Source organism: Vidua macroura, chromosome 9, assembly GCF_024509145.1.
Source record: "Vidua macroura isolate BioBank_ID:100142 chromosome 9, ASM2450914v1, whole genome shotgun sequence".
NCBI lineage: Eukaryota > Metazoa > Chordata > Aves > Passeriformes > Viduidae > Vidua > Vidua macroura.
Window position 1 is genome coordinate 17,412,340 of NC_071579.1, and position 19,182 is coordinate 17,431,521.

Genomic DNA, 19,182 nt, shown 5'->3' on the forward strand with positions numbered 1-19,182 from the left:
TGTACTTTGCCATAGATTAATATTTTATTTGAAAAATGCACATCCAAAACGAAAAAAAGTTAGATTGTAATGTTCCTTTGTGAAATGGCTTGCTTATATGCTGAGGAATCATACATGAACCAGCTTGATAAAAATGAATAGTTAAAACTGAATTTTTTACCCAACAGAAAAATACTTAGTTTGACTCACACTAACTTGCATGAATAAAGAAGTAGAGTACAATTAAAAAACCCTTTGAAAGAGATTATGTTGTTCTTATATTGAAGTACTGTCTGCTTTAATTTTCAAAATGTCATGTTCCCATCTCTTCAGGAGATGAGAAACCAAAGATGCAAATCATAGCAACTTGAAGAAAACTCCCTAAATAATGAGTTAGGTTTCAATAATAAAATTTAAATAATCTTTCTGAGGACCCCTAGCTATGGATATTATAATTTGGAAATCATAACTTTTGACATCCAGGCATTTTCAGCCTAAAACAACAGCTTCATATGAGCTTATAAATAAGCAACAAACAAACTCAAATATTGAAGAAAACATGCTTCCATTAAAGGAGATTGCTGAGTCCCAAATGGGCAGCAGTTCAAGAATGCTACACAAGTAGTCAGGCATTTACGATTTACAGTACTTTTACTTTTCTACTGCTGTCACTAAGTTTAGAATATGTCTACAAAAAGGCCTTGCTGATTTTAAAATGTTTTGTAGATCTGTATGCTTGTTTTTGTATTTTTCAATACAAGTCTCTGAAACTTTGACTTTGGCTTCTGTAACCTTTTGCTAGAATCTGGTTTACTCTATTGGGTTTCCCATCTGATTATGCCCGTGTAATTCCTGACATGCTCTGGATGGGTTGCAGGCAGCACACACCTTTACAACTTCAGAGGTTAATAATACTAGTCAGAAAAGCTGACACTTCTTTGTCCTAATTTATCTTAAATTTTAGCTTCCACAATTCGAGTATTAGGAAAGGAAGAATCTTGTCATATGCATATGCCATATGCAGATCCATCTATAAAGGAAACATCCTCTTAAAACATATTCCACTTAATTGTTTTGCAGTGTCTTCCCATATAAATAAACATATGAAGTAGAAAAACAGTTGGATGGTTTTAGATATTGTGCTTGTAAAAAGCAACAGACCACACAGTCAATGTGCATTCCTTCTAAATTCTCAGCAATAGCTTTGGATGCTTTTGGGATTATGTTACTCAAAAATCCAAGTGATAACATGTATTACAATGATGAAAAAGAAACTTCAATCTCCTATCTAGTAAGCTCAGTCATGAAAATAAGGCAAGTCCTAAAATCTATCATAAAAGGAAGTGGTTATGTTCCTCTTCCTGCAGAGGAGAAGTAAGAAAGGTAGAAAAACAGAACCAAGCAAGTGTTTTACATTTTTCTAAGGACTGGCATAAAGTTTCTAGCCTACATTACAGAAATAAGCTTGTTTTTACCAGAGAGCTTTGGAACACCTGGAATCACCAAAAACAATCTCCTTGTTTATTTTAAACACAATCTTTTACCTCAACAGCACAAATACAAAAGAAAACATTCAGGGTTTGTAAGTACAAGGAGAATGAGAAAGAATTGATAATTTTGGAATTAATTCAACACAAGAACATTGAAAACATTCAATCACTTTGTTATCTCAAACTTCTTACTTCTGCACTAGATTTTTAGGCCTTTTCTCCCTCAAATTTGGCTGAAACATGGAATCAGTCTTGTACACAGTACTTCAAAGTCCTCTAAGTGGTGCTTTAATTGATGCTTATGTGACCATTCAGGTATTTTCCTATTGCAACTCATTCAACATTCAACTCATCACTGTATGGGGTTTATTTCCCTACTGAATATTCAAATGTCTCACACTTATTGAGCTACTCATTAACTGACAAATGTATTCATACCAAGCTGTATATAATACCTCAGTCTCTTCATTATCTTTATGGGCAGTGCATTTATAGCATTACTTGCACAGTACTTTGTCTTCACTCAAAATTCAATCCCATCCATTTCAATTGTACACTCACTTTTTCTTCCATTTCAGTTGCAGAAATAACAAAAAAACTCAAGATTTTTCAAAACTACTTCTGGCATTGAGTGCATAAAAGGTTGAACAATAAAGGCTTACCACTTCTGAAAGTTAGCTAATATTGGGGTTATATCCCTACACTGACCTTGGTACTGCTACGAAACCTTACCGCTGCTCTCAGCCTTCAACGTCAAACTAAATATAACTACATCTTCCATCCATGCATGATGTCCAAACCAATTCTATTTTTAATGCTTTTTCAGACAAATACGTTTTCACTGTCACATGCATATTGTGAGACTTTCTTCTTGAAGAATGTCAAGCTAGAAAAGAGTTGTCACAGACACTGCTTGGACTGCTCATTATCTGCATATTCACCTGTAGCAGAACTGGACTCCACACAGTCCTTAGATGTGAATCTGTAATTGGATAAGCATTTTACAGCATGAACCACCACTGCAGGCAATAAAAAGCATCCTAAAGAATCAGGAGTCCTGACCTCCCCTAACAGTTTGCTCCTGCTCCAGACCATTCACTGATATATGCAGTATAAACTTTTATATGGCCACACAGTGAACTGCAATTATAAACTTGATCTGGCTGAAAACAAATCTAGGGACGAAAAAACCCACAAAAACAAAACAACAAAACCTGTTCACCATATAGCTGCCTGTGCAAATGTAAAGCAACATAATATGGCACATGCTCACTTTCAGCAGTGGTACCAGCTGACGAAGTCTGACACTTTCTTTGAGCAACAGACTCAAGTCTGTATGGGCAAAGCTTCCAATTCCAGCACATGACATCATCAATGAACCAACTAGACCTTTTCCATCCTAAATTTATGTCACAGACCTGCCTTACATCTTACTGCAACAAAGAAAAGCAAACTGAATATACTTTAAACAATGTATTTCAAAAATACATACATTAAAGTTCCTAAGATCACTAACTATGGCACCAGCTATGGCACCAGTGATCTTCTAAACTGTATCACTATTACCTGGTTAATTAGACAGTTTGTGTTTATGACTTTGAAATGAAAAACAAAAAAAGGACATTTTTTCTGATGTTTTATACATCAACTCTCAATTTCTCCTCAAAAGTTGCATTAAGTTTATATATGAAAAAAATACATACACACAGCTGAATAGATGAATAATTTCAGAACACCTATGTACTGCTATTATTTACAAGTACTATTTCAGGTAGATAACAACTAAAATTACTATTACTTCTTATTAATTTAAATAACCTATTTATTTCAACATTCTAACAAATATGAATACATAGGATATTGCACATGTATTTATGAAGTTCACATATGTGTATTATTTCTTAAATTGCATTAGAGAAAATGTATGTGGTAGTGATGTTCAAGTACTTTGAGTATTAAGAGCTAGAAAAAAAAACAACCACAAGATGTATCAGCATTTGATTATTGAGTAATATTTTCTGTGTTTAGGGCTCAGAAAACTACTATTGTTGTATTTACCCACAAGAAAAGTTCTCCTTTCTGACCTGATCTGCTTGGAATTGTTTCATTACAGTAACAAACAGAGCCCTACAATATTCCTGAGATTTGTCTTATAACTTTAGTACAATCCATTGGTACCTTGGTATTGCAGACTTAATTATGCCTTCTCCTAACTATAGATTTGCTGCCTATTGCATTTTGTTGCATCCTAATAACAAGTGTGGAAAGTTGTCTCCCTGGTTCTTCTCAATAGAAATGGAACTGATTCTGCTAATTTCATTTTCAGGCTAACATGTTCTGGTATTTAATGGAAACTTAAAATGTACAAATCCTTCTACCATGTTGCAAGGTAACAAATGTCAGAAAAACCTCAAGAGAAAAAGCAGTTTGCTTCAACACCAGATTCCCATACATAACGCCAAGACAGGAACCAGATATTAGAGATTTCTGATTCAAGCTCTCTGATTTGCACTTATTTAGAGAAGTCAGAAACTCCATCATTTAAAAACCAATACATCTCCAGTGAAGAAAACAAGGCTTAAAGGAATCCATAGGAATTGGAGGTAGAAAAAGCAAACTAATTTAGTTATGTCCACATTAAGGTTTTTACTAACCCTGATGTGTATGTTGGGCCAGAGCACACTGTTCCTGAGTCTTGCCACACATCAACCTTTCTCATGGCACAAAAAAACCCCAGGGAAATGCTTCATATATTAAACTTTAATAGCCTGGCCCTTTCCAGTCATCATTTCTTATTTGGTACCTATCTGAGAGCTAGCTATGTATCTACAGTAAAATAAACAAGGCTTTTAGTATAGATATACTTGGCCTAGGAAAATACACTTCTGCTAATATTCCTATTTTTCCCTGCCCAATGGAAGCAGCAAATTCCACTACTGAGATCACAGTCTTGCCATCTCTGTGCATTTACTCCAGAAGTGCTCGGTACACGGCAGCAGCAGTAAACAGGAAGTACAGCCACAGTGGGCATAATGTTGATACAAAGCATAGGAAGCTGTATCTATACCTAACATCAAGAAAAAGCAAGGCGTGGCCTGCTCTAAAAAACAATCAGCTCACCACTACCCAGCCAGCTGGTGGTCCCACAACTGAGCCATAGTAACTGATCACATGAACCCTCTCAGCTCACCCTACTCAAGTTAAATGCACTACCTCGAATAACCTCATTTCAGCTTCTTCTATTAAGCAGAGTAGAACAGCAGCAGAATTCCCAGCAAAGCTGGCCCATTTAGCTGAACATAAGCCCACAAATGCACATTTACTATCCTGTTCATGTGAGTGTCTCCTCACCACAGAAACCTCAGCCATCTCATCCTCACCAGCTACCAGAATTTGTATGGCAAACCTGATGGATGCCACAAAACTTCCTTAGTTTGACATACAGTCACAGAATTCCTCAGTTTGGAAAATCATCCCACAAAACCATGAAAAAACCAAGAGAGCAATACTTTGCTCCAAAGGATGTACTCCCAGACTGCCATGCAAGTGGTTCAATTCAGTGGTGAGGTGTCAAACAGTAAGTAACTGGTAGCTGTTAAATGGCAGTAACAAAAATTGTGTCGATTTGTGTCACTGTGACATAATTGTATAGCTGCAGCTCAAATAAACTAACATATCATATCTGCTGGTACTTGTAAGGACAGGCCTAAAGCATTTAGTTAGCTAACGGTATTAGTTTCTGTTTCGATGTAGTAATTCTCAATCATATCTCAAAGTAACAGAAGCCATGGATTAAATTCTACAACATAAATCTCACAAAAGAACCTCTTCCACTCACACCAAACACTAGCAAAGATGCTCTTTTGCTTGTGCCAGGAACTGCAGACCAAACATTAATAATTAAAGCTTCAAAGTACCATACAAATGCTTTGCCCATGCTACAGTGCAGCCTCATGAGAGATGCTTCAGCTCAGTCTGTTCCTGAACCCATTCACTTACTGGACCCATGTAGTGAAAAAACAGCGCAAACAAAAAACCTACCATCAATCAATTTGTACCAGTTGTACAAGTGATTTCTAGCAAAACCAAAAAAAAAAAGAAAAAAAAAAAGGCAAGCAGACTGAGCCCTCCACTACTGCACATAACACATACAAGACTTTGTTACTCTGAATCTATGTAGAGATCTTAGTCTCTAATTCAGCACTGAGGTACTGATGAAGAAATTCTTAATCCCAACGTGAAATCCTCAAACCAGTTTCCCAATGTCAAGGACATATTTATCTAGTTATTCCACTGCTGATTTTAGGTTACATTGTAATGAATGACCTTCACAATATATAAAATTGCTCCAGAAGAGCTATTACATATAGTGTAACTAAATACTTTTCTACTAGCCATCACTAAAAATTTATCTTGAGTTAAAGTAACAGATCTGGGTCCTATAAAGTCAGCTGGTCTGACAGAGAAAATTCAGTCAAATGTAGTCTACATGATATACAAGTTCCTGTTTTAACAGGAAGATTAACAGAATTCAAAAAAAGGAAAAAAAATCCCCAAAACAAAACAAAAAACTCCACCCATCCACCTACCAAAAGGTATTTTAAGGACTGTTTATGTTCCACTGAGAACAGGATGTATATTTTGCTAATACAAGATTTGAACAGAGGACTGTTTAAAGAGTAATATACATCCACAAATGGAAAAAAAAACTGAAGTGCTTCTCTAAATCCACCAATTGTGAAAGCATTTGCAGGGACCTAAGAAGTCCCAAGCAGCTGTACATACATTTTCATTTCTAAACTGCAATTGACTAGTTCAGGATATTTTCATATGAATGTGACATTCTTTCCTCCTGAAGAAACAAGAGTAATTCAAAATTATTTAAAGCTAATCTGTCCTAGCTGAATATTATTTGTAGGCAGTCTTACTGCTGAGTGTTCAGCCCAATTACAGTGTTTCTTCAAAACAGATTAATTAGGTTACTTGTACCTTTTTACGGTGTCCTTAGGCACTTGACCACAGCTAATAATAAATACCCAGTACTTTCTAACTCCAAAAAAGCAGGTATCATTAACTCTATTCTAAAGATGAGGAAACTGAGACATGAGTAAGCAAAGCCATCTGCCTAATGTCACTAGCTGCGAGCAGAGAAGCCAGGAATGAAATACAGGTTTTCAGAGTCCCAGCTAGTAGGTTAACAAGTGCCCAATTTTATACACATTTATATACAAAACACAGTTGTATAACCTCAGACTCAACTGTCCAATTTGTATCATGTAGACCAACAAAACACTAAGCATTGTTCAGTCACATTAGTTTGACAGATATTCTTGCCCAAGATATGAAATGGAAAAAATAAAACAAACCAAAAACTATACCAGATGTGCCACCATATAATCATAATTTACATATATTTCAGTTGTGGTACTGTTCATCACTATTTAAAAAAAAAAAAAATTACTGTGGCCTTTGAACATGATTCTGTCAGGAAATTTATGCTTTATGATCCCTAAGTACAGCACCTTAGGAAATTAGGTGACCAGGGTATTAAACCAAAATATCCATTAAAAAAGTCCCTTTATACTGACCACTATAAAGACATTTTTAACAATGTTCTGTAATATCAAAAATATGTATGATGGTTGAGTTTGAAAAATTAATTCCAGGAAGAGCCTTTAATATTTCCATTTGAAGTAATGGAGGGTTTGTTACATGCCTATTCATTTCAGGGTATAGCCCAAGTTCTCTATCTTGACCAAACAATTTCATTTAAGCAAATAAACCCAAGTAATATACTCTTTTCCTCTTATATTAAACAAGTATTGCTTTGCAAAACTCAACTTTGAGTGAAGTGAAAATTTTTGTAAAATAAATCCTGTAACATTAACAATAAAAGCCCCAAGTTTAGAAGATTTACAGTACTGTCTAGAAAGAAGTGGTAGTGAACACCTAAAAGTATACAAGTGTAAGCACTGTGCATACACAATGGTTTAATTTAAATACTCTAAGCAATAATTTCTGTTAACCCAGCCATACCAATTTACTATGCTGACACCTACCATCACTGCCAAGAATGCATACACACTTCACAAACAAATTGCTTTTTAATAATGATTTGAAAAAAAAACAAACCGAACTTTTTTCCATACAAAACTTAAAATATTTTATTTTGTAGATGCCTTATTTAACAAACTACAGCACCATATGTTAGAGTTTAATTTCTTTGAAGAAACAGAATTGGCACTTTCATCAGGAAGCAAAGAGTTAAAGACTGTGCAATTAACCTGAGAGCAAGCACTGGAGAGGCTAGTTTACCTGGTGTTCAAAGTTCTAAGGGATGCAAGCCCAGAGAAGGACAGCAGAATTTTGGAAGGGAAGACAACATCAGCAATACTGGTTCTTACCCAAGCTCATTCCTCCTCCTACTAAAGAACCTGTACTGGAGATAAAAGGAGGTAAAAAAGGGTAATCTAGCTTTATGTAATCTTTCAATCTTTAGTAATCAGGAAATTTTGCCAGTGAAGCTACCAGAACAAACTATAAAGAGAATTTGCTTACTGCCAAGTTTACCTTGTACTTTGCATCTGCTAACTACTGAGAAATAAGTGTTGCATTTTTCACATTGAACAGACTTAAATTTAAAACTTGCTAAGTAGCAAGATATACATTCTGTATCCCACTATCAGTCTGTAAAATGTTCAAAGTAAAATAAAATATAGAAGAATGGATACAGTATTTTGTAAAAAAAGCAGGACAGAAATATCAAGTAGATATTTGCTAGCAGAGATTTATAGACATTGCTCTATCTGATACGGCATCACTTATTTAAAAGACAAAACTGTCACTGTGAGAAGCGAGATCTAGGGGTCTATTTAAGGCCAGTTTAATTAAGCCTTTGAAACAAGGACATATACTGCATCTATGTTTTACCACTTACTTATTAGCAACTAGTTATTTTGCTCTTTCTTTTTTCATATTTTCTCAGAATCTACTACACATCCTCTTAGTCAGTTATTGTGACAGTCTGCTAATCTTTCTGTCAGGAGCATTCAATTGATTCATAACTACTGATCCACTTCTATCAACTTCACCCCAAGCTAAGTTTCCGTACAGCACGCTGAAGTACACAGGGTTGTCATAACCAGGAGCACACAGCCCTGACCACAGCACAAAGCAACGTGTTACATTGATCACTGACTGATACTTTAGAGTATGTGTCAGGAACAAGCTTGGCATTTACACTGGGTTTAGCCTGTTTTCAGTAAGTTTTCACATCTATTAACAAAAGATTTAGACCACACATCACCCATGATCTAGATCAACCCATGGACTTGACCCTTTAAACTTTTACTGTAGCCAAGAATTCTACAACTTCCTCATCTTTCTGTGCAGGACTGCAATATGCAAGCAAAATTCTGTTTCCCATATAAGCACTTTTAGAGTTAGAGTTCTTACAATTGAGGAAGTTCCCTCCTGAAGAAACATGAGTGAAATGGCGTATCTCACACTTCACTGTAGTTCCCTTTACTTTCAGACCACACCACTAAAGCAACTTTTATGTCCAGATATATGAAGAGCAATTTGTTATGAGGTATTCCCAAACAGAACTATATTGATGCCTTTGTATTTCACTGCTAATGTATGGCATGGCAAACAACACTATCTTTACAGTGGTTCTTTCTGATAGGAAAGTTCCTCTTAAAAATACCTAAAAGTTAGCAGTTTACAAAGCTTAAACTCCACTGGCATTCCCATGCTAAGTTAACCTTTCTTGTGCAAGAAACTGTATTTATTAATACAGAAATTACCATATATAATGGAACAGATAGTGCAACCTGAGAATCAAATCCATCCTAGGTTTTTTTGGTTGGTTGGTGGGTTTTTTTGTTTGGTTGTTTTTTTTTTTTTTAATCAGTATCACTGTCAGTCTCATATTTCAAGAAAAAAGGTAACAAAACAAAACCAAAATCAACCTTTCCTATGCCCCCAAAGAAAAATCTCCACTCATTTCTGTTTAAAGTAATCAGAACTCTGCTTTGGGTACTTCTACAGAAATGCTGCTTCCATTTAGCTTAGCTGAAACACTACTATAGTTAGTTATTCACACAGCTCTCCACTTCAAACAGGTTTACGAGCTTATATATCATCGTATCAAGTTTATATTAACATACTGATTCTTCCTAGGCACTTATGAGCCACTGATTAAAGTTCAGCATTTTAGATGGATTCTTAGCCTTCAGCCATCTCATGTGCTACAATATTTAGCAGACTCCTACATCTGTTGTGCCTTCTCTTCCTTTGCTATTCAAGTGAGCACACCTCCAACATTCAGAACCACAGGAGAACTTAACAGCATTGCATAAATAAAATTACTTTTTTTTTAAAACATGCCTTTCTAATTTTTATTTGACCATTAAATTCAATACTTTCCATTTATGGACTTCTTACTTTGGTTCATTGTCCAACTAATAAATTCAGAGACACATTCTTTGCCTGGGTAAACATAACAACTTGCATGGATTTAGTGATGTATATTAAAAAAAAAAAAAAAAAAGAAAAGGAAAAGCAAGATTCCTTCAGAACAAGGAAGCTGAAGAGGTAGCAGGTTGTGCTGACATTTAAAAATAAGAGCACAAAAGTGAAGCTCCGGAATTGCATCTAACCTTGCAGCTGACAAGAAGAATAGTAACAGTTGCACAGGCAACCAAAACCGGTCAAATTACATGGATGGAAACCTCTAAGCCTTGAGCTTTCAACCTTTAACAGTGTTGCGGGGTCTTTTGGGATTGTTTTTTTCGTAGTGACAAGAACCCTTGCCGTGTGACAAATAACGTTGATCGCACCATTTTCTCCTCTTCCCAAGCTCAGCGTTCCAGGCCTACAAGAAGGAAGCTGCTCCGGCTCCTGCGCGGTGCCGTGTCCAGAGAAGAGAGAGGCTCTTTGCCTGACCCTGACGCGGGCGTGGGGTGGCCACCGGGAGCCCTCTGGGCCCGGCCCGGACGAGCGCCGTGCTCCGGGCCGGGGTGGGGGGTGGGGAGGGCGAGAGCTCCGGCCCCCGTAGCGGCTCCGGGCGCGGGCGGAGGGAGATCCCGGGGCGGCGGGGCCGCGGCCGGGGCCGGGGGCGCGGCCCGGGCAGGCCCCGCCGGAGGGACGCGGCCGCTCGGCGGGGGAAGGAGGGAGCCGAGCGCAGACAAAAGCGGGTCGCGGCCGGCGGCGGGGTGGGGCCGTGACCGGGCGGCGGCGCCTCCGCTCCCGGAGGAGAGCAGCGGGAAGAGGCCTGGGGTGGGCACGGGCTTCCGCCGGCCCCCCGGCGCGGGCTGGGGTGGGCGTCCCGCGCCGAGCGGCGGGCAGGGGGCGGCGGGGCGCGGCGGCTCCTCCGTCCTCCCCGCCAGGAAGGGAGGGAGGGAAGTGGGGCTGGGGCGGCGCCCCTCGCCGCTTACCTGCAGCTCGGTGAAGAGGATCTCCCTCTCGGCCGCGTTGGACGCCATTTCGCCGGGGTTTGAAGTCCGCACCTGGGCGCTGCTGCTGCCGCTGCCGCCGCCGCCGGCGGGGAGGGGAGCGAGGGAGGCGGGTCCGGGGCCGGGACTAAGGGCGCATCGGGGGCGGGGGGAGCGCTCCGTGCTCAGGCAGGCGGGCGGGGGTGCGCGGGGGGGCCGCCGCCGACCCCTCTACTCTCATGGGGGTCGCGGTGGGCTGTGGGGCGCGGTGCGGCGCGTTCCCCGCCGCGCGGTACGGAGCGGCGCGCTCCCCGCGGTACGGAGCGGCGCGCTCGGAGCGGCGCGGAGCGGCGCGGTGCGTTCCCCGCCGTGCGGTGCCCGCGGTGCGCTCCCCGCCCGGGCGCGGCGCTCGGCCCTGGCAGCGCTGGGGCCGCCGCGGCTGCTGCGCCTGCGGCCGCCGCCGATGTCGCACCATTTGGCTGTCACCCTGTCGCAAAGGCGTCGCTGCTTTGCGGCTCTCGGAGCACGTGACTGTGCGGGGAGGAAGAGCGGGCTCCCTCGGAAGCGGAGAGCGGCGCGCGCCCCCCGGCCGCGCCTCCCTCGCGCGGGCCGGGCGGCGCGAGGCGCCGAGCGCGGGAAGGCGGGCGCGAGGCCCCTCAGCCCCTCGCGCCCTTCGCTCCCCTCAGCCCCGCGGCCGCCTCGCCACCTCCCTCCTTGCACGCTCCGCTGGTTGCGCTTCCCCCATCCGTTAGGCTCCTGTCTCGGAATCCTGTCGTTTCCTCCTGTGGTGGCGGTGTTCGGGGGGCGTGTGGCACATTCCTGGTGTTGGGGGCTGCAGGGGCTCGGCTCTCCCGGGCCCAGGAGACAGGTGAAGCCCTCAGTTTGTTGGGTAGCGAAGGCAGGTAGCTCAGGAAGGAGAGTTCACGCTTGTCTCAAGCAGCCACCTGCCGCCCTGGGGACCTGGAGCAGTGGCCCAGGAGGTTGTGGTGAGTGGGGGCTGTAATTGCCGTTTTTAACAGTTCATTTGTACTTGGGATACTTGGTGAGTTTTTTGGGGGGTTGACACTGTTCAGTTAATCTGCAGAGTAATAAGCTTCTCAGAGCTTCAAAATCGGTTTGAGTGTCTGGGAGGAAGTGGTTTCTCTTTCCTCGTGGCACCATATGACAGGACCGTTTCTTTTCTGCTTCCTGCCTGTGTCGAGGGTTGGTGGTTTCCTTCACCTATCCATTAAACGTCTGCTTTCTGTTGTCGACTCTATACCCACATGCTTTCTTATTTCACCCTAATATTTGATGCTATATTCAGCTAATTGGTCTAATGCGAAATGCTCCGTGGAAGCAATTATAACTGGTTTTTTTTTTTTTTTTTTTTACTCTATGCAGTTCATGTCAATTTCATAAGCTGAGGCATTTTCGATAGATTCAACGTTATGCAAGCATCATCAGCATTTGTTCTGTATATGCTACTGCATCTCTGTATGGCTACAGACCAATAGTGGTCTGTTTGCTATAGGAATGGAAGTTAAACTTTGGAGGGTTGGCTTGTTTTGTTTTGATTTTTGAGGAAATGGGAATGGCAGAAGTCAACATTAAATTATCACTACTATTCCTAGCAAATTTGAAGCACTTTAAGTGTGCTTATACTTCCACTTTTGAGCGCCAAACAAACTTGACAATCTGAGGTACTATCATGCAGTAGAAAAAAAATTATGAACATATGAACACAGTTTCACATAAAAGAAATATTAGGATAATTCTACAGTAACAATGCACATATTTACTGAAATTACAGTTTCACTGACTTACATGTAAGTAGCTGTTTGATACAGTTCATAATCTTTCACGTACGCAAATCTATGTCTAGACTTAGTCCACGTGAAGCCAGTGGCTTATTTTCTGCGCTGTGTGGCCAGGCAATTACAAGCTGAGAGGAAAACTTTACTTGCTGATTTGTCACTGTTTTCAAAAGGGTCTTATCCAGTAAAATGTGTGCTAGCCCAGCTTCAGTGTCAGTGGTATGAATTAGTGCTATTTCAGTGGTCCCATGACCACAGCCATGAAATGGCTTGTGCCGCATGATGCGGTTTTGGGCACAGTGCGTACAAACGGGATCAGTGGGATGGGGAAAGACTTTTATACAATGATTTCTCATTTTGACCATGATAGAATGATTCCAAATGTTTAAACTTCATTTGAACTGGTTTTGAGAGCAGATGTTGAAGGATATAAAGAAGTAATCAGAAATGACTGGATTACTGTGACTTAGTGACTTCATATACTTGTCAGCATGTATGTGGTCCATTACTGCAGCTCATCTCCTTGCCTGGTCCCATTGCAAAGGAGAAGAATCAATGTGCTTGCATGTCTAGTTTACAAGATGTGGTCAGAGGGAAACACAGATTGTGCACCAGAGAGAATTCATAGATATATGAGTGGGTGTCAACAAAGTTAGTGAAGCTTTGAGATTCTCTCTAAAACAGGCAGCTGGCTTTGGTTCATGCTTAACCTAGCCTGCCTATTGAGTGTAGCCTAGAGCATATTATTACTCCTGTCAAGACAAGGTGTGTAATCTTTTTTTGTATTCCAAATGTTACTTGCACAGCTTGGGAGGACACAGTCCTAGATTCTTTGATGGAAGTGTAGTGGCACAGGAATCTAAAGAGAAACTGGTTTGGTAAAACAATATTAGCTTAGCTAAAGCTCTGATTCTTCCTTTAGAGTCTGGAAAGTACAAGGCAGTCCTGAACAACTGTAGCTCTGCATTTAAGTACTGTGACAGTGAATTACTGAGCAAGAGGGAACATTCCAAATGAGTCCCAAAATAGAAGGCAGTTAAGTACGTAAGTCTGAGACTTTAGCGTTATATGGAATCCTGAGTTCAGCCTGTGCCTTAAAATATCTGAATGCAGTCTCTTCAGCCATTATTCTGTTAGCTCATCCCTGCAGTCAATTAGCAAGCTAGAAAAGCCAACTGAATGAAATGGATGTCAGTACTATTGGCTAAGACCTTTAATTGTTTCTTTTCTTCAGGTTGTGTTATTAAAGTCTTTGTCACAAAATCCTGGAAAAATGAATAGCTGAGACTTTCAGTGTTCCTGGTACAAAAGACACCTTGTGAACCTTTAAGCACAGTACAGAACTATTTATTTAAATGTTGGGGATACTGTAAGCAAAATCAAAGATATTTTTTAGGATAGTTCTAACTAGTCCAATATATCACCTAAGAAAGAGCTTACTTTCACTTAGTGGTGCATAAAGAAATGAGGATGGACATGTGAAGAGCACCAGATAGGTGTTAATTATATTTTTATACTTACTACTGGCAAAACTCTACCAGGAAAAAATGTAATTTCTTTTTTAGGCTTCTGGTTAATCTTGCTTGTTTAAATTAGTGATGGAGGTCTAGAGGGACAGCAATGTAGAGATGTGCCCAGATATGGGCAAAATTAAACTCTTGGAAAGAAGAAATTGGATATGATGCTACATATGCTCCTAATAGATGCGAGGGACAGAGCAATACTAGGCCAACTCATCACCTTTTTAAGCACAGAGCAAGCTCTAAGAATTAGTGGGGTGGGGTAAAGGTAATTGTTAGTGGGGTGGGGTAAAGGTTATTTGATTTTGCAAGTAATATTGATAACTATTAAAGGAAATCCTTGTCTCATAAAGCAGGAATGCTAAAATTCACACTTCAAGTCAACTTCGGGATAGAATTTAAGTTCTTTCACTTAGGAATAAAGACAACTAACTATGTAAAAGAAATGTAGCCCAAACATTAGTTAAAAAAAAAACCTCAAACCACTACTACCACCACAATAGATTTTCAATAATGTAACCATTCATTGTCCCTGACTTCTAGTCAAAGCAATGTTACTCTTGCATAGTTAACCCTCTAAATTGGATCCTTTAAAAACATTATGAAATTCTGAAACTATGAGGCACAGAAAAATGAGATAGAGAATGTATACATCTTTGCCTTCTTTATTTGTTTACTTCAGCCCGACGGTGTTGAAAAAATAGCATATTAATGAAGAATAGTACTTTCCATCTTCCTCTTTTGCTTTGCAAATAATTGTGGGAATAGGAGAAATCTTCATTTTATAAAGCTTCCAATACTACGTTTTCCAATAGATTTAGGAATAAATATGTCTAGGTCAGGTTAAAATGTGAGACACAAAATAAATTTATATAATAATGTTTCTTAGATCAACAATTTCCTGGTGTTTATTAAAGAAAATACCATGAAGGAGAAAATAAAAAATTGAAAAAAATAAAAGTGTGGATAATTTTCCTTTTTTTGAAAACTCACTTCTTTCATAGCACTTCTAAGGAGTTAATTACCTGCTTTTCACTTAGATTTCTCAAAGGGAAATCCGTGCAAGAAAAGGCTTCTGAGAGCATGAAAGCTCTCTGAGGCTCTTATTGATGTACCAGTGGCAGTGAAGGAGACGAGTTTATGGCACGTCATAAACAGAAAACTAAAATGACTACCTAAGTTTATTTAGCCCTTGTGGTGCTTGCAAATTTCATGTATACTTAAACCATTCCTTTATTACTCTTTTAATTACACAACTAATCTTACAACTTCTTTGTGGATTACTGTGATGTAATCATAACCCTCCTAGCAATTGCTGCACACTTTCTTCTTAAAATTTGTCTTCTATGTTTACATACTATTACCCAGGGCTAAATGTAGGCATATGTTATGAGGTGTGGAGTGCAAGAAACTTTATCTTACTATCTGTTTTATTAATTCTGGACCCTGGGAAGACTTGCAGTCGGTGAGAAAAGAGTGCTCCAGGGAAAGGAGGTTCATTTCTGTTCATTATGGCCTGCTGTTTTTCTTTTCCATCCTTCTGTTATGAGGAGAAGTCTGCCTTATGCCAGCTAATGCCAGTGGTACCTTGAGGAGAGGAAAGCCCTACCTGTGCAGAACCAGCGGTTAAGATCAGACCTCATTTCCCTAGAGGAGATCAACTTGGATTATTTGAAGTAATAACAAAATGCATTATGTCTTTACATTAAGGCTATGAGCCCACAAGTGGATCAACATTATTGATCTCTACACCTATGCTAAGTCCCAGTGATTCTAATTAATCTTGATTGTAGGATCCAGCTTATTATACTTGATGTTGTTTCTGCAAATGAACTGCCCAGATGGACTCTCATGCTTTCATTGAATGCACTGAAGTGAAGAGGTGCAGCACTGGTAACATCAAGACCTCTTTTTCCAACAATGTAAATAAGGGATCAGTCCAAGCAAGGTAGCTATACCTCTGGATAATTCCTGGTCTCATTGCTTTATTTTTGTAAATTGCAAGCACATTACTTCAAATGGTGACTAGGGGAAAATATCTTAGTTTGTTACAAAAACAAGGCAAGGTGACAAATATGTCATCCTGTTATGAAGAAGGCTGATTTCCTGAAGGAATGTGGGTGACTGGCTGTGACCTAAAGTTGCTATGAATAAACATCAGAAAAATCAGGCTCAGGAGATAATTGAAGGACCTTCTTGTGCAGCAGTAAGGTGTGCATCTTCTAATGATTCTAGGAAAATCAAGTTCCTCCAAAAGGCTTTTCATATATAAAAGAGTTTTACAACTTCAGCTGAAATCCCAGTCTGCATTTGGAGGAAAAAGAAATGTATTGCAAGGGATGATTCAGACATGGCTTACCCAGAGAAGTCTTTGCAAAAGAGATCTGTGCTTGAAAGGTGCTGCAGGGATGTCTCTTGCATGCTTGTAATGTGGGTTTTGACCTGCCTATGGGCAGTCTGTTGCTTCCAGAAATATTAGACCGCAGATTTGCTAGCAGCTCACAGCAGGGTGTCCCTTTTCCTCTGCACCATGCTATCGACAGACTTGTCTCACCTTGTGTTGTGGAAGTTGATGTGTGTGACTTGTGAACTTCTGGTTGTCCTCAACCAATTTGAACTTGCTGGTTTGAAATCTGCAGCAATGACTGAAAAAACCAGCAAGTAAGTCCTTTGTATGACGTGTCTGCTGATACAGCATCTATACATCAGTGTTTTCTTTGCTCTAATATGTTTGTGGACACATAAATAACTATGTTGAATGGTCCTGAAACAGACTTCATCAGACACTCAGTCTTAGATGGTAATGATTTCTGGTCATGATTAACTTGATGGCTGGTTTTTTTTTCTCCATGTCTTTATCTCTTCTCAGAGACAGTAGCCTGCATATGTAACTCTGTCAGGGATTGAAGTCCTAAGTAGTTATTAACTTGTACTTAGTAGGCAATGTCTCTGAATTAAAAGGGCAGATCTATCTTCATCTAATGAGCACTTAGAACAAGAGTTACCTGGCAGGTTTGTAGCTAGCTCCAATTGCATTCTTCTTGCTGTGCTGGGGATGTCAATCCCCAGGAGAGAAGAGAGCTTAAAAACTTTCCGAGAAAATTACAATTGCATCAAACAATATAAAGAGAAAAATATTCCAAAAAGTTCTGATACCAAATATGTTAGTACTTCCCCCTCACTCTTCCTTGTCTTAACTCCCTCACCTTCAATTCTTTTTTATTCTTAGGTTGTGGCAAACATACTGTCATGTAATTTAGTGCAACTTTACATTGCTTTCATTTATATTCTGCTGCTTATGAACCCTGTGGTTCAGAGATGGCTTGTTACAGTGTATTCCCCTTAATTAAATGTTATTTAAACATCAGGGGAAGGAAGTAAGACTAATCTCTCTCTGTCTCTCTTCTTTCCTTCTATTTTTTCTTCTTGCTTTCCTTCTTTCTTCTTTCTCCTCCATCCCTGGAGAGAGATGGTCGTAACATGAGTGAGCAGGGAAGTTAATCACACCTATCACATTTGGGATATACCTTTTAAACTAGCTGTAATTTCCACACATTTCAGGTTCTTCAAAGGTGTTTTCTCTTGTGTGAATGAATCTGCTGGCATTTTCATGTTTTCTGAAAACAACCACAACATAGAAAGGCTTAGGTGAGATTTCTTAGGTTAGATTTCTCTACTGAAGCCCAGTTACAAAGTTACTTGTGGAGTGACTCTTCTGGAAACTGAAGTGATTCGGCATCTGAAAGATTAATTAAGTTCTTGTGCTTCTCTTAATTTGCTTAGATACATAGGTGCCGTTTTTTTTTAAAGTGTAAAGTGTTTTCTTGTAAGGACTTAATGTCATGGGTTTTATGTTCTAGGGCAACAGTGGAGGTCTCAAGGACTAAGCTGAATCAGTTTGGGTTAAGTTGCTTGAAATGGATTCACTGAAACCCCACATTGTCAGTCTGGCCTCAGCTTCCAATTATTTATTATCATCACATAATGAAATCTCAAACACTATCAAGTTGATTTGTCTAGCAGGTAGTTTGCAGTTTGTGAACTTGTTTGTTCTTTATAAGAAAAATGAGCGTAGAAGCCACTGAAAAATGTGGGGGAAAACGTTTTGGAGCCTTGATCTGTTTTCTATAGCTACCCTGTCAAGAAGCAATCAGCCAGAGGCAATCACTGAGGAGGAGAAGTCTGAAGTATACTGGTTTGATATTTGAAATGTGATGATGTGGATGTTCTTTATGTTCATTTATGTCTTTGCTTGCTGCAGTGTTAACATGTTAGCTTTAATGAAGGCAGCTTTTACCCAAGTGCCAGAAGTGTGTCCAGCTAATGCAGCATTCTTGGCTTGTTCTTTGCTTTCTTCTCTTGCCTGCATACACCCCTCTTCACCCTGGAAGTGGTGCAGCGATGGAGCAAGGCATAAAAATGAAGTGTAATAATCTCAAAACAAAATAATAAGGTTTACCCTCCTCCTGTCCTATATACTTTCTCTTCATTCTGAGGTCCATCTAGTAAGCCATAGAACAGCAATGTCCTTGATGACTATTTGATTGAGATAAGAGAGATAAAAGATTAGGTTAATTGAACCTGTGCTAAATGTGGTCCTGATAATGATGGACATGGTGGGGATATATCAATGATACATCTTCAGAATCTTTAGAACCATGGCTGAATTCTGTAAGAGAGAAATGTGCAATTCCCTTAATAGTTGTATAAACAGCCTAATTTTGGGTTTTGTTTATCATTAATCATGATAGATAATAGTAACAGTTCTTGGAAGAAAGCACCACATCTAGGCATTAAAAGCATGGATTTTCACCATGGACCTAAACACAACAGTAAATCCAGTTGCTATTTGCACCTGCTATGCAGGTAGAGGTTGATTTAATGTTAGAAAAGTTCAGTAATAAGAAGGATATTAAAATGTATACTGTATTATGATGTTTGCAGACTTTAGATACTGTAG

General features: G+C 39.8%; 2 protein-coding genes across 15 annotated transcripts in view; one reads left to right on the forward strand and one right to left on the reverse strand.

The window, feature by feature from the left end:
• The window catches only part of PKN2 (protein kinase N2), a 54,525-nt gene extending 43,366 nt beyond the window's left edge, over window positions 1-11,159 (reverse strand). Inside the window, exon 1 of one of the 2 annotated variants that reach the window (XM_053984916.1) lies at window positions 10,910-11,159. In XM_053984916.1, the coding sequence (XP_053840891.1) occupies window positions 10,910-10,957 (48 nt within the window). In that variant the 5' untranslated portion in view covers window positions 10,958-11,159. The remainder of the gene's footprint in view (window positions 1-10,909) is intronic. The other variant, XM_053984917.1, reaches the window with a different exon arrangement.
• A 404-nt stretch (window positions 11,160-11,563) lies between these two features.
• LOC128811770 (uncharacterized) overlaps window positions 11,564-19,182 on the forward strand; it is a 499,902-nt gene continuing 492,283 nt past the window's right edge. For 11 of the 13 annotated variants that reach the window (XR_008438457.1, XR_008438456.1, XR_008438459.1 and 8 more), the window contains exon 1: window positions 11,564-11,892. The gene's annotated coding sequence lies outside the window, so the exon portion shown is untranslated. The remainder of the gene's footprint in view (window positions 11,893-19,182) is intronic. The other 2 variants (XR_008438468.1, XR_008438472.1) reach the window with 1 other exon arrangement.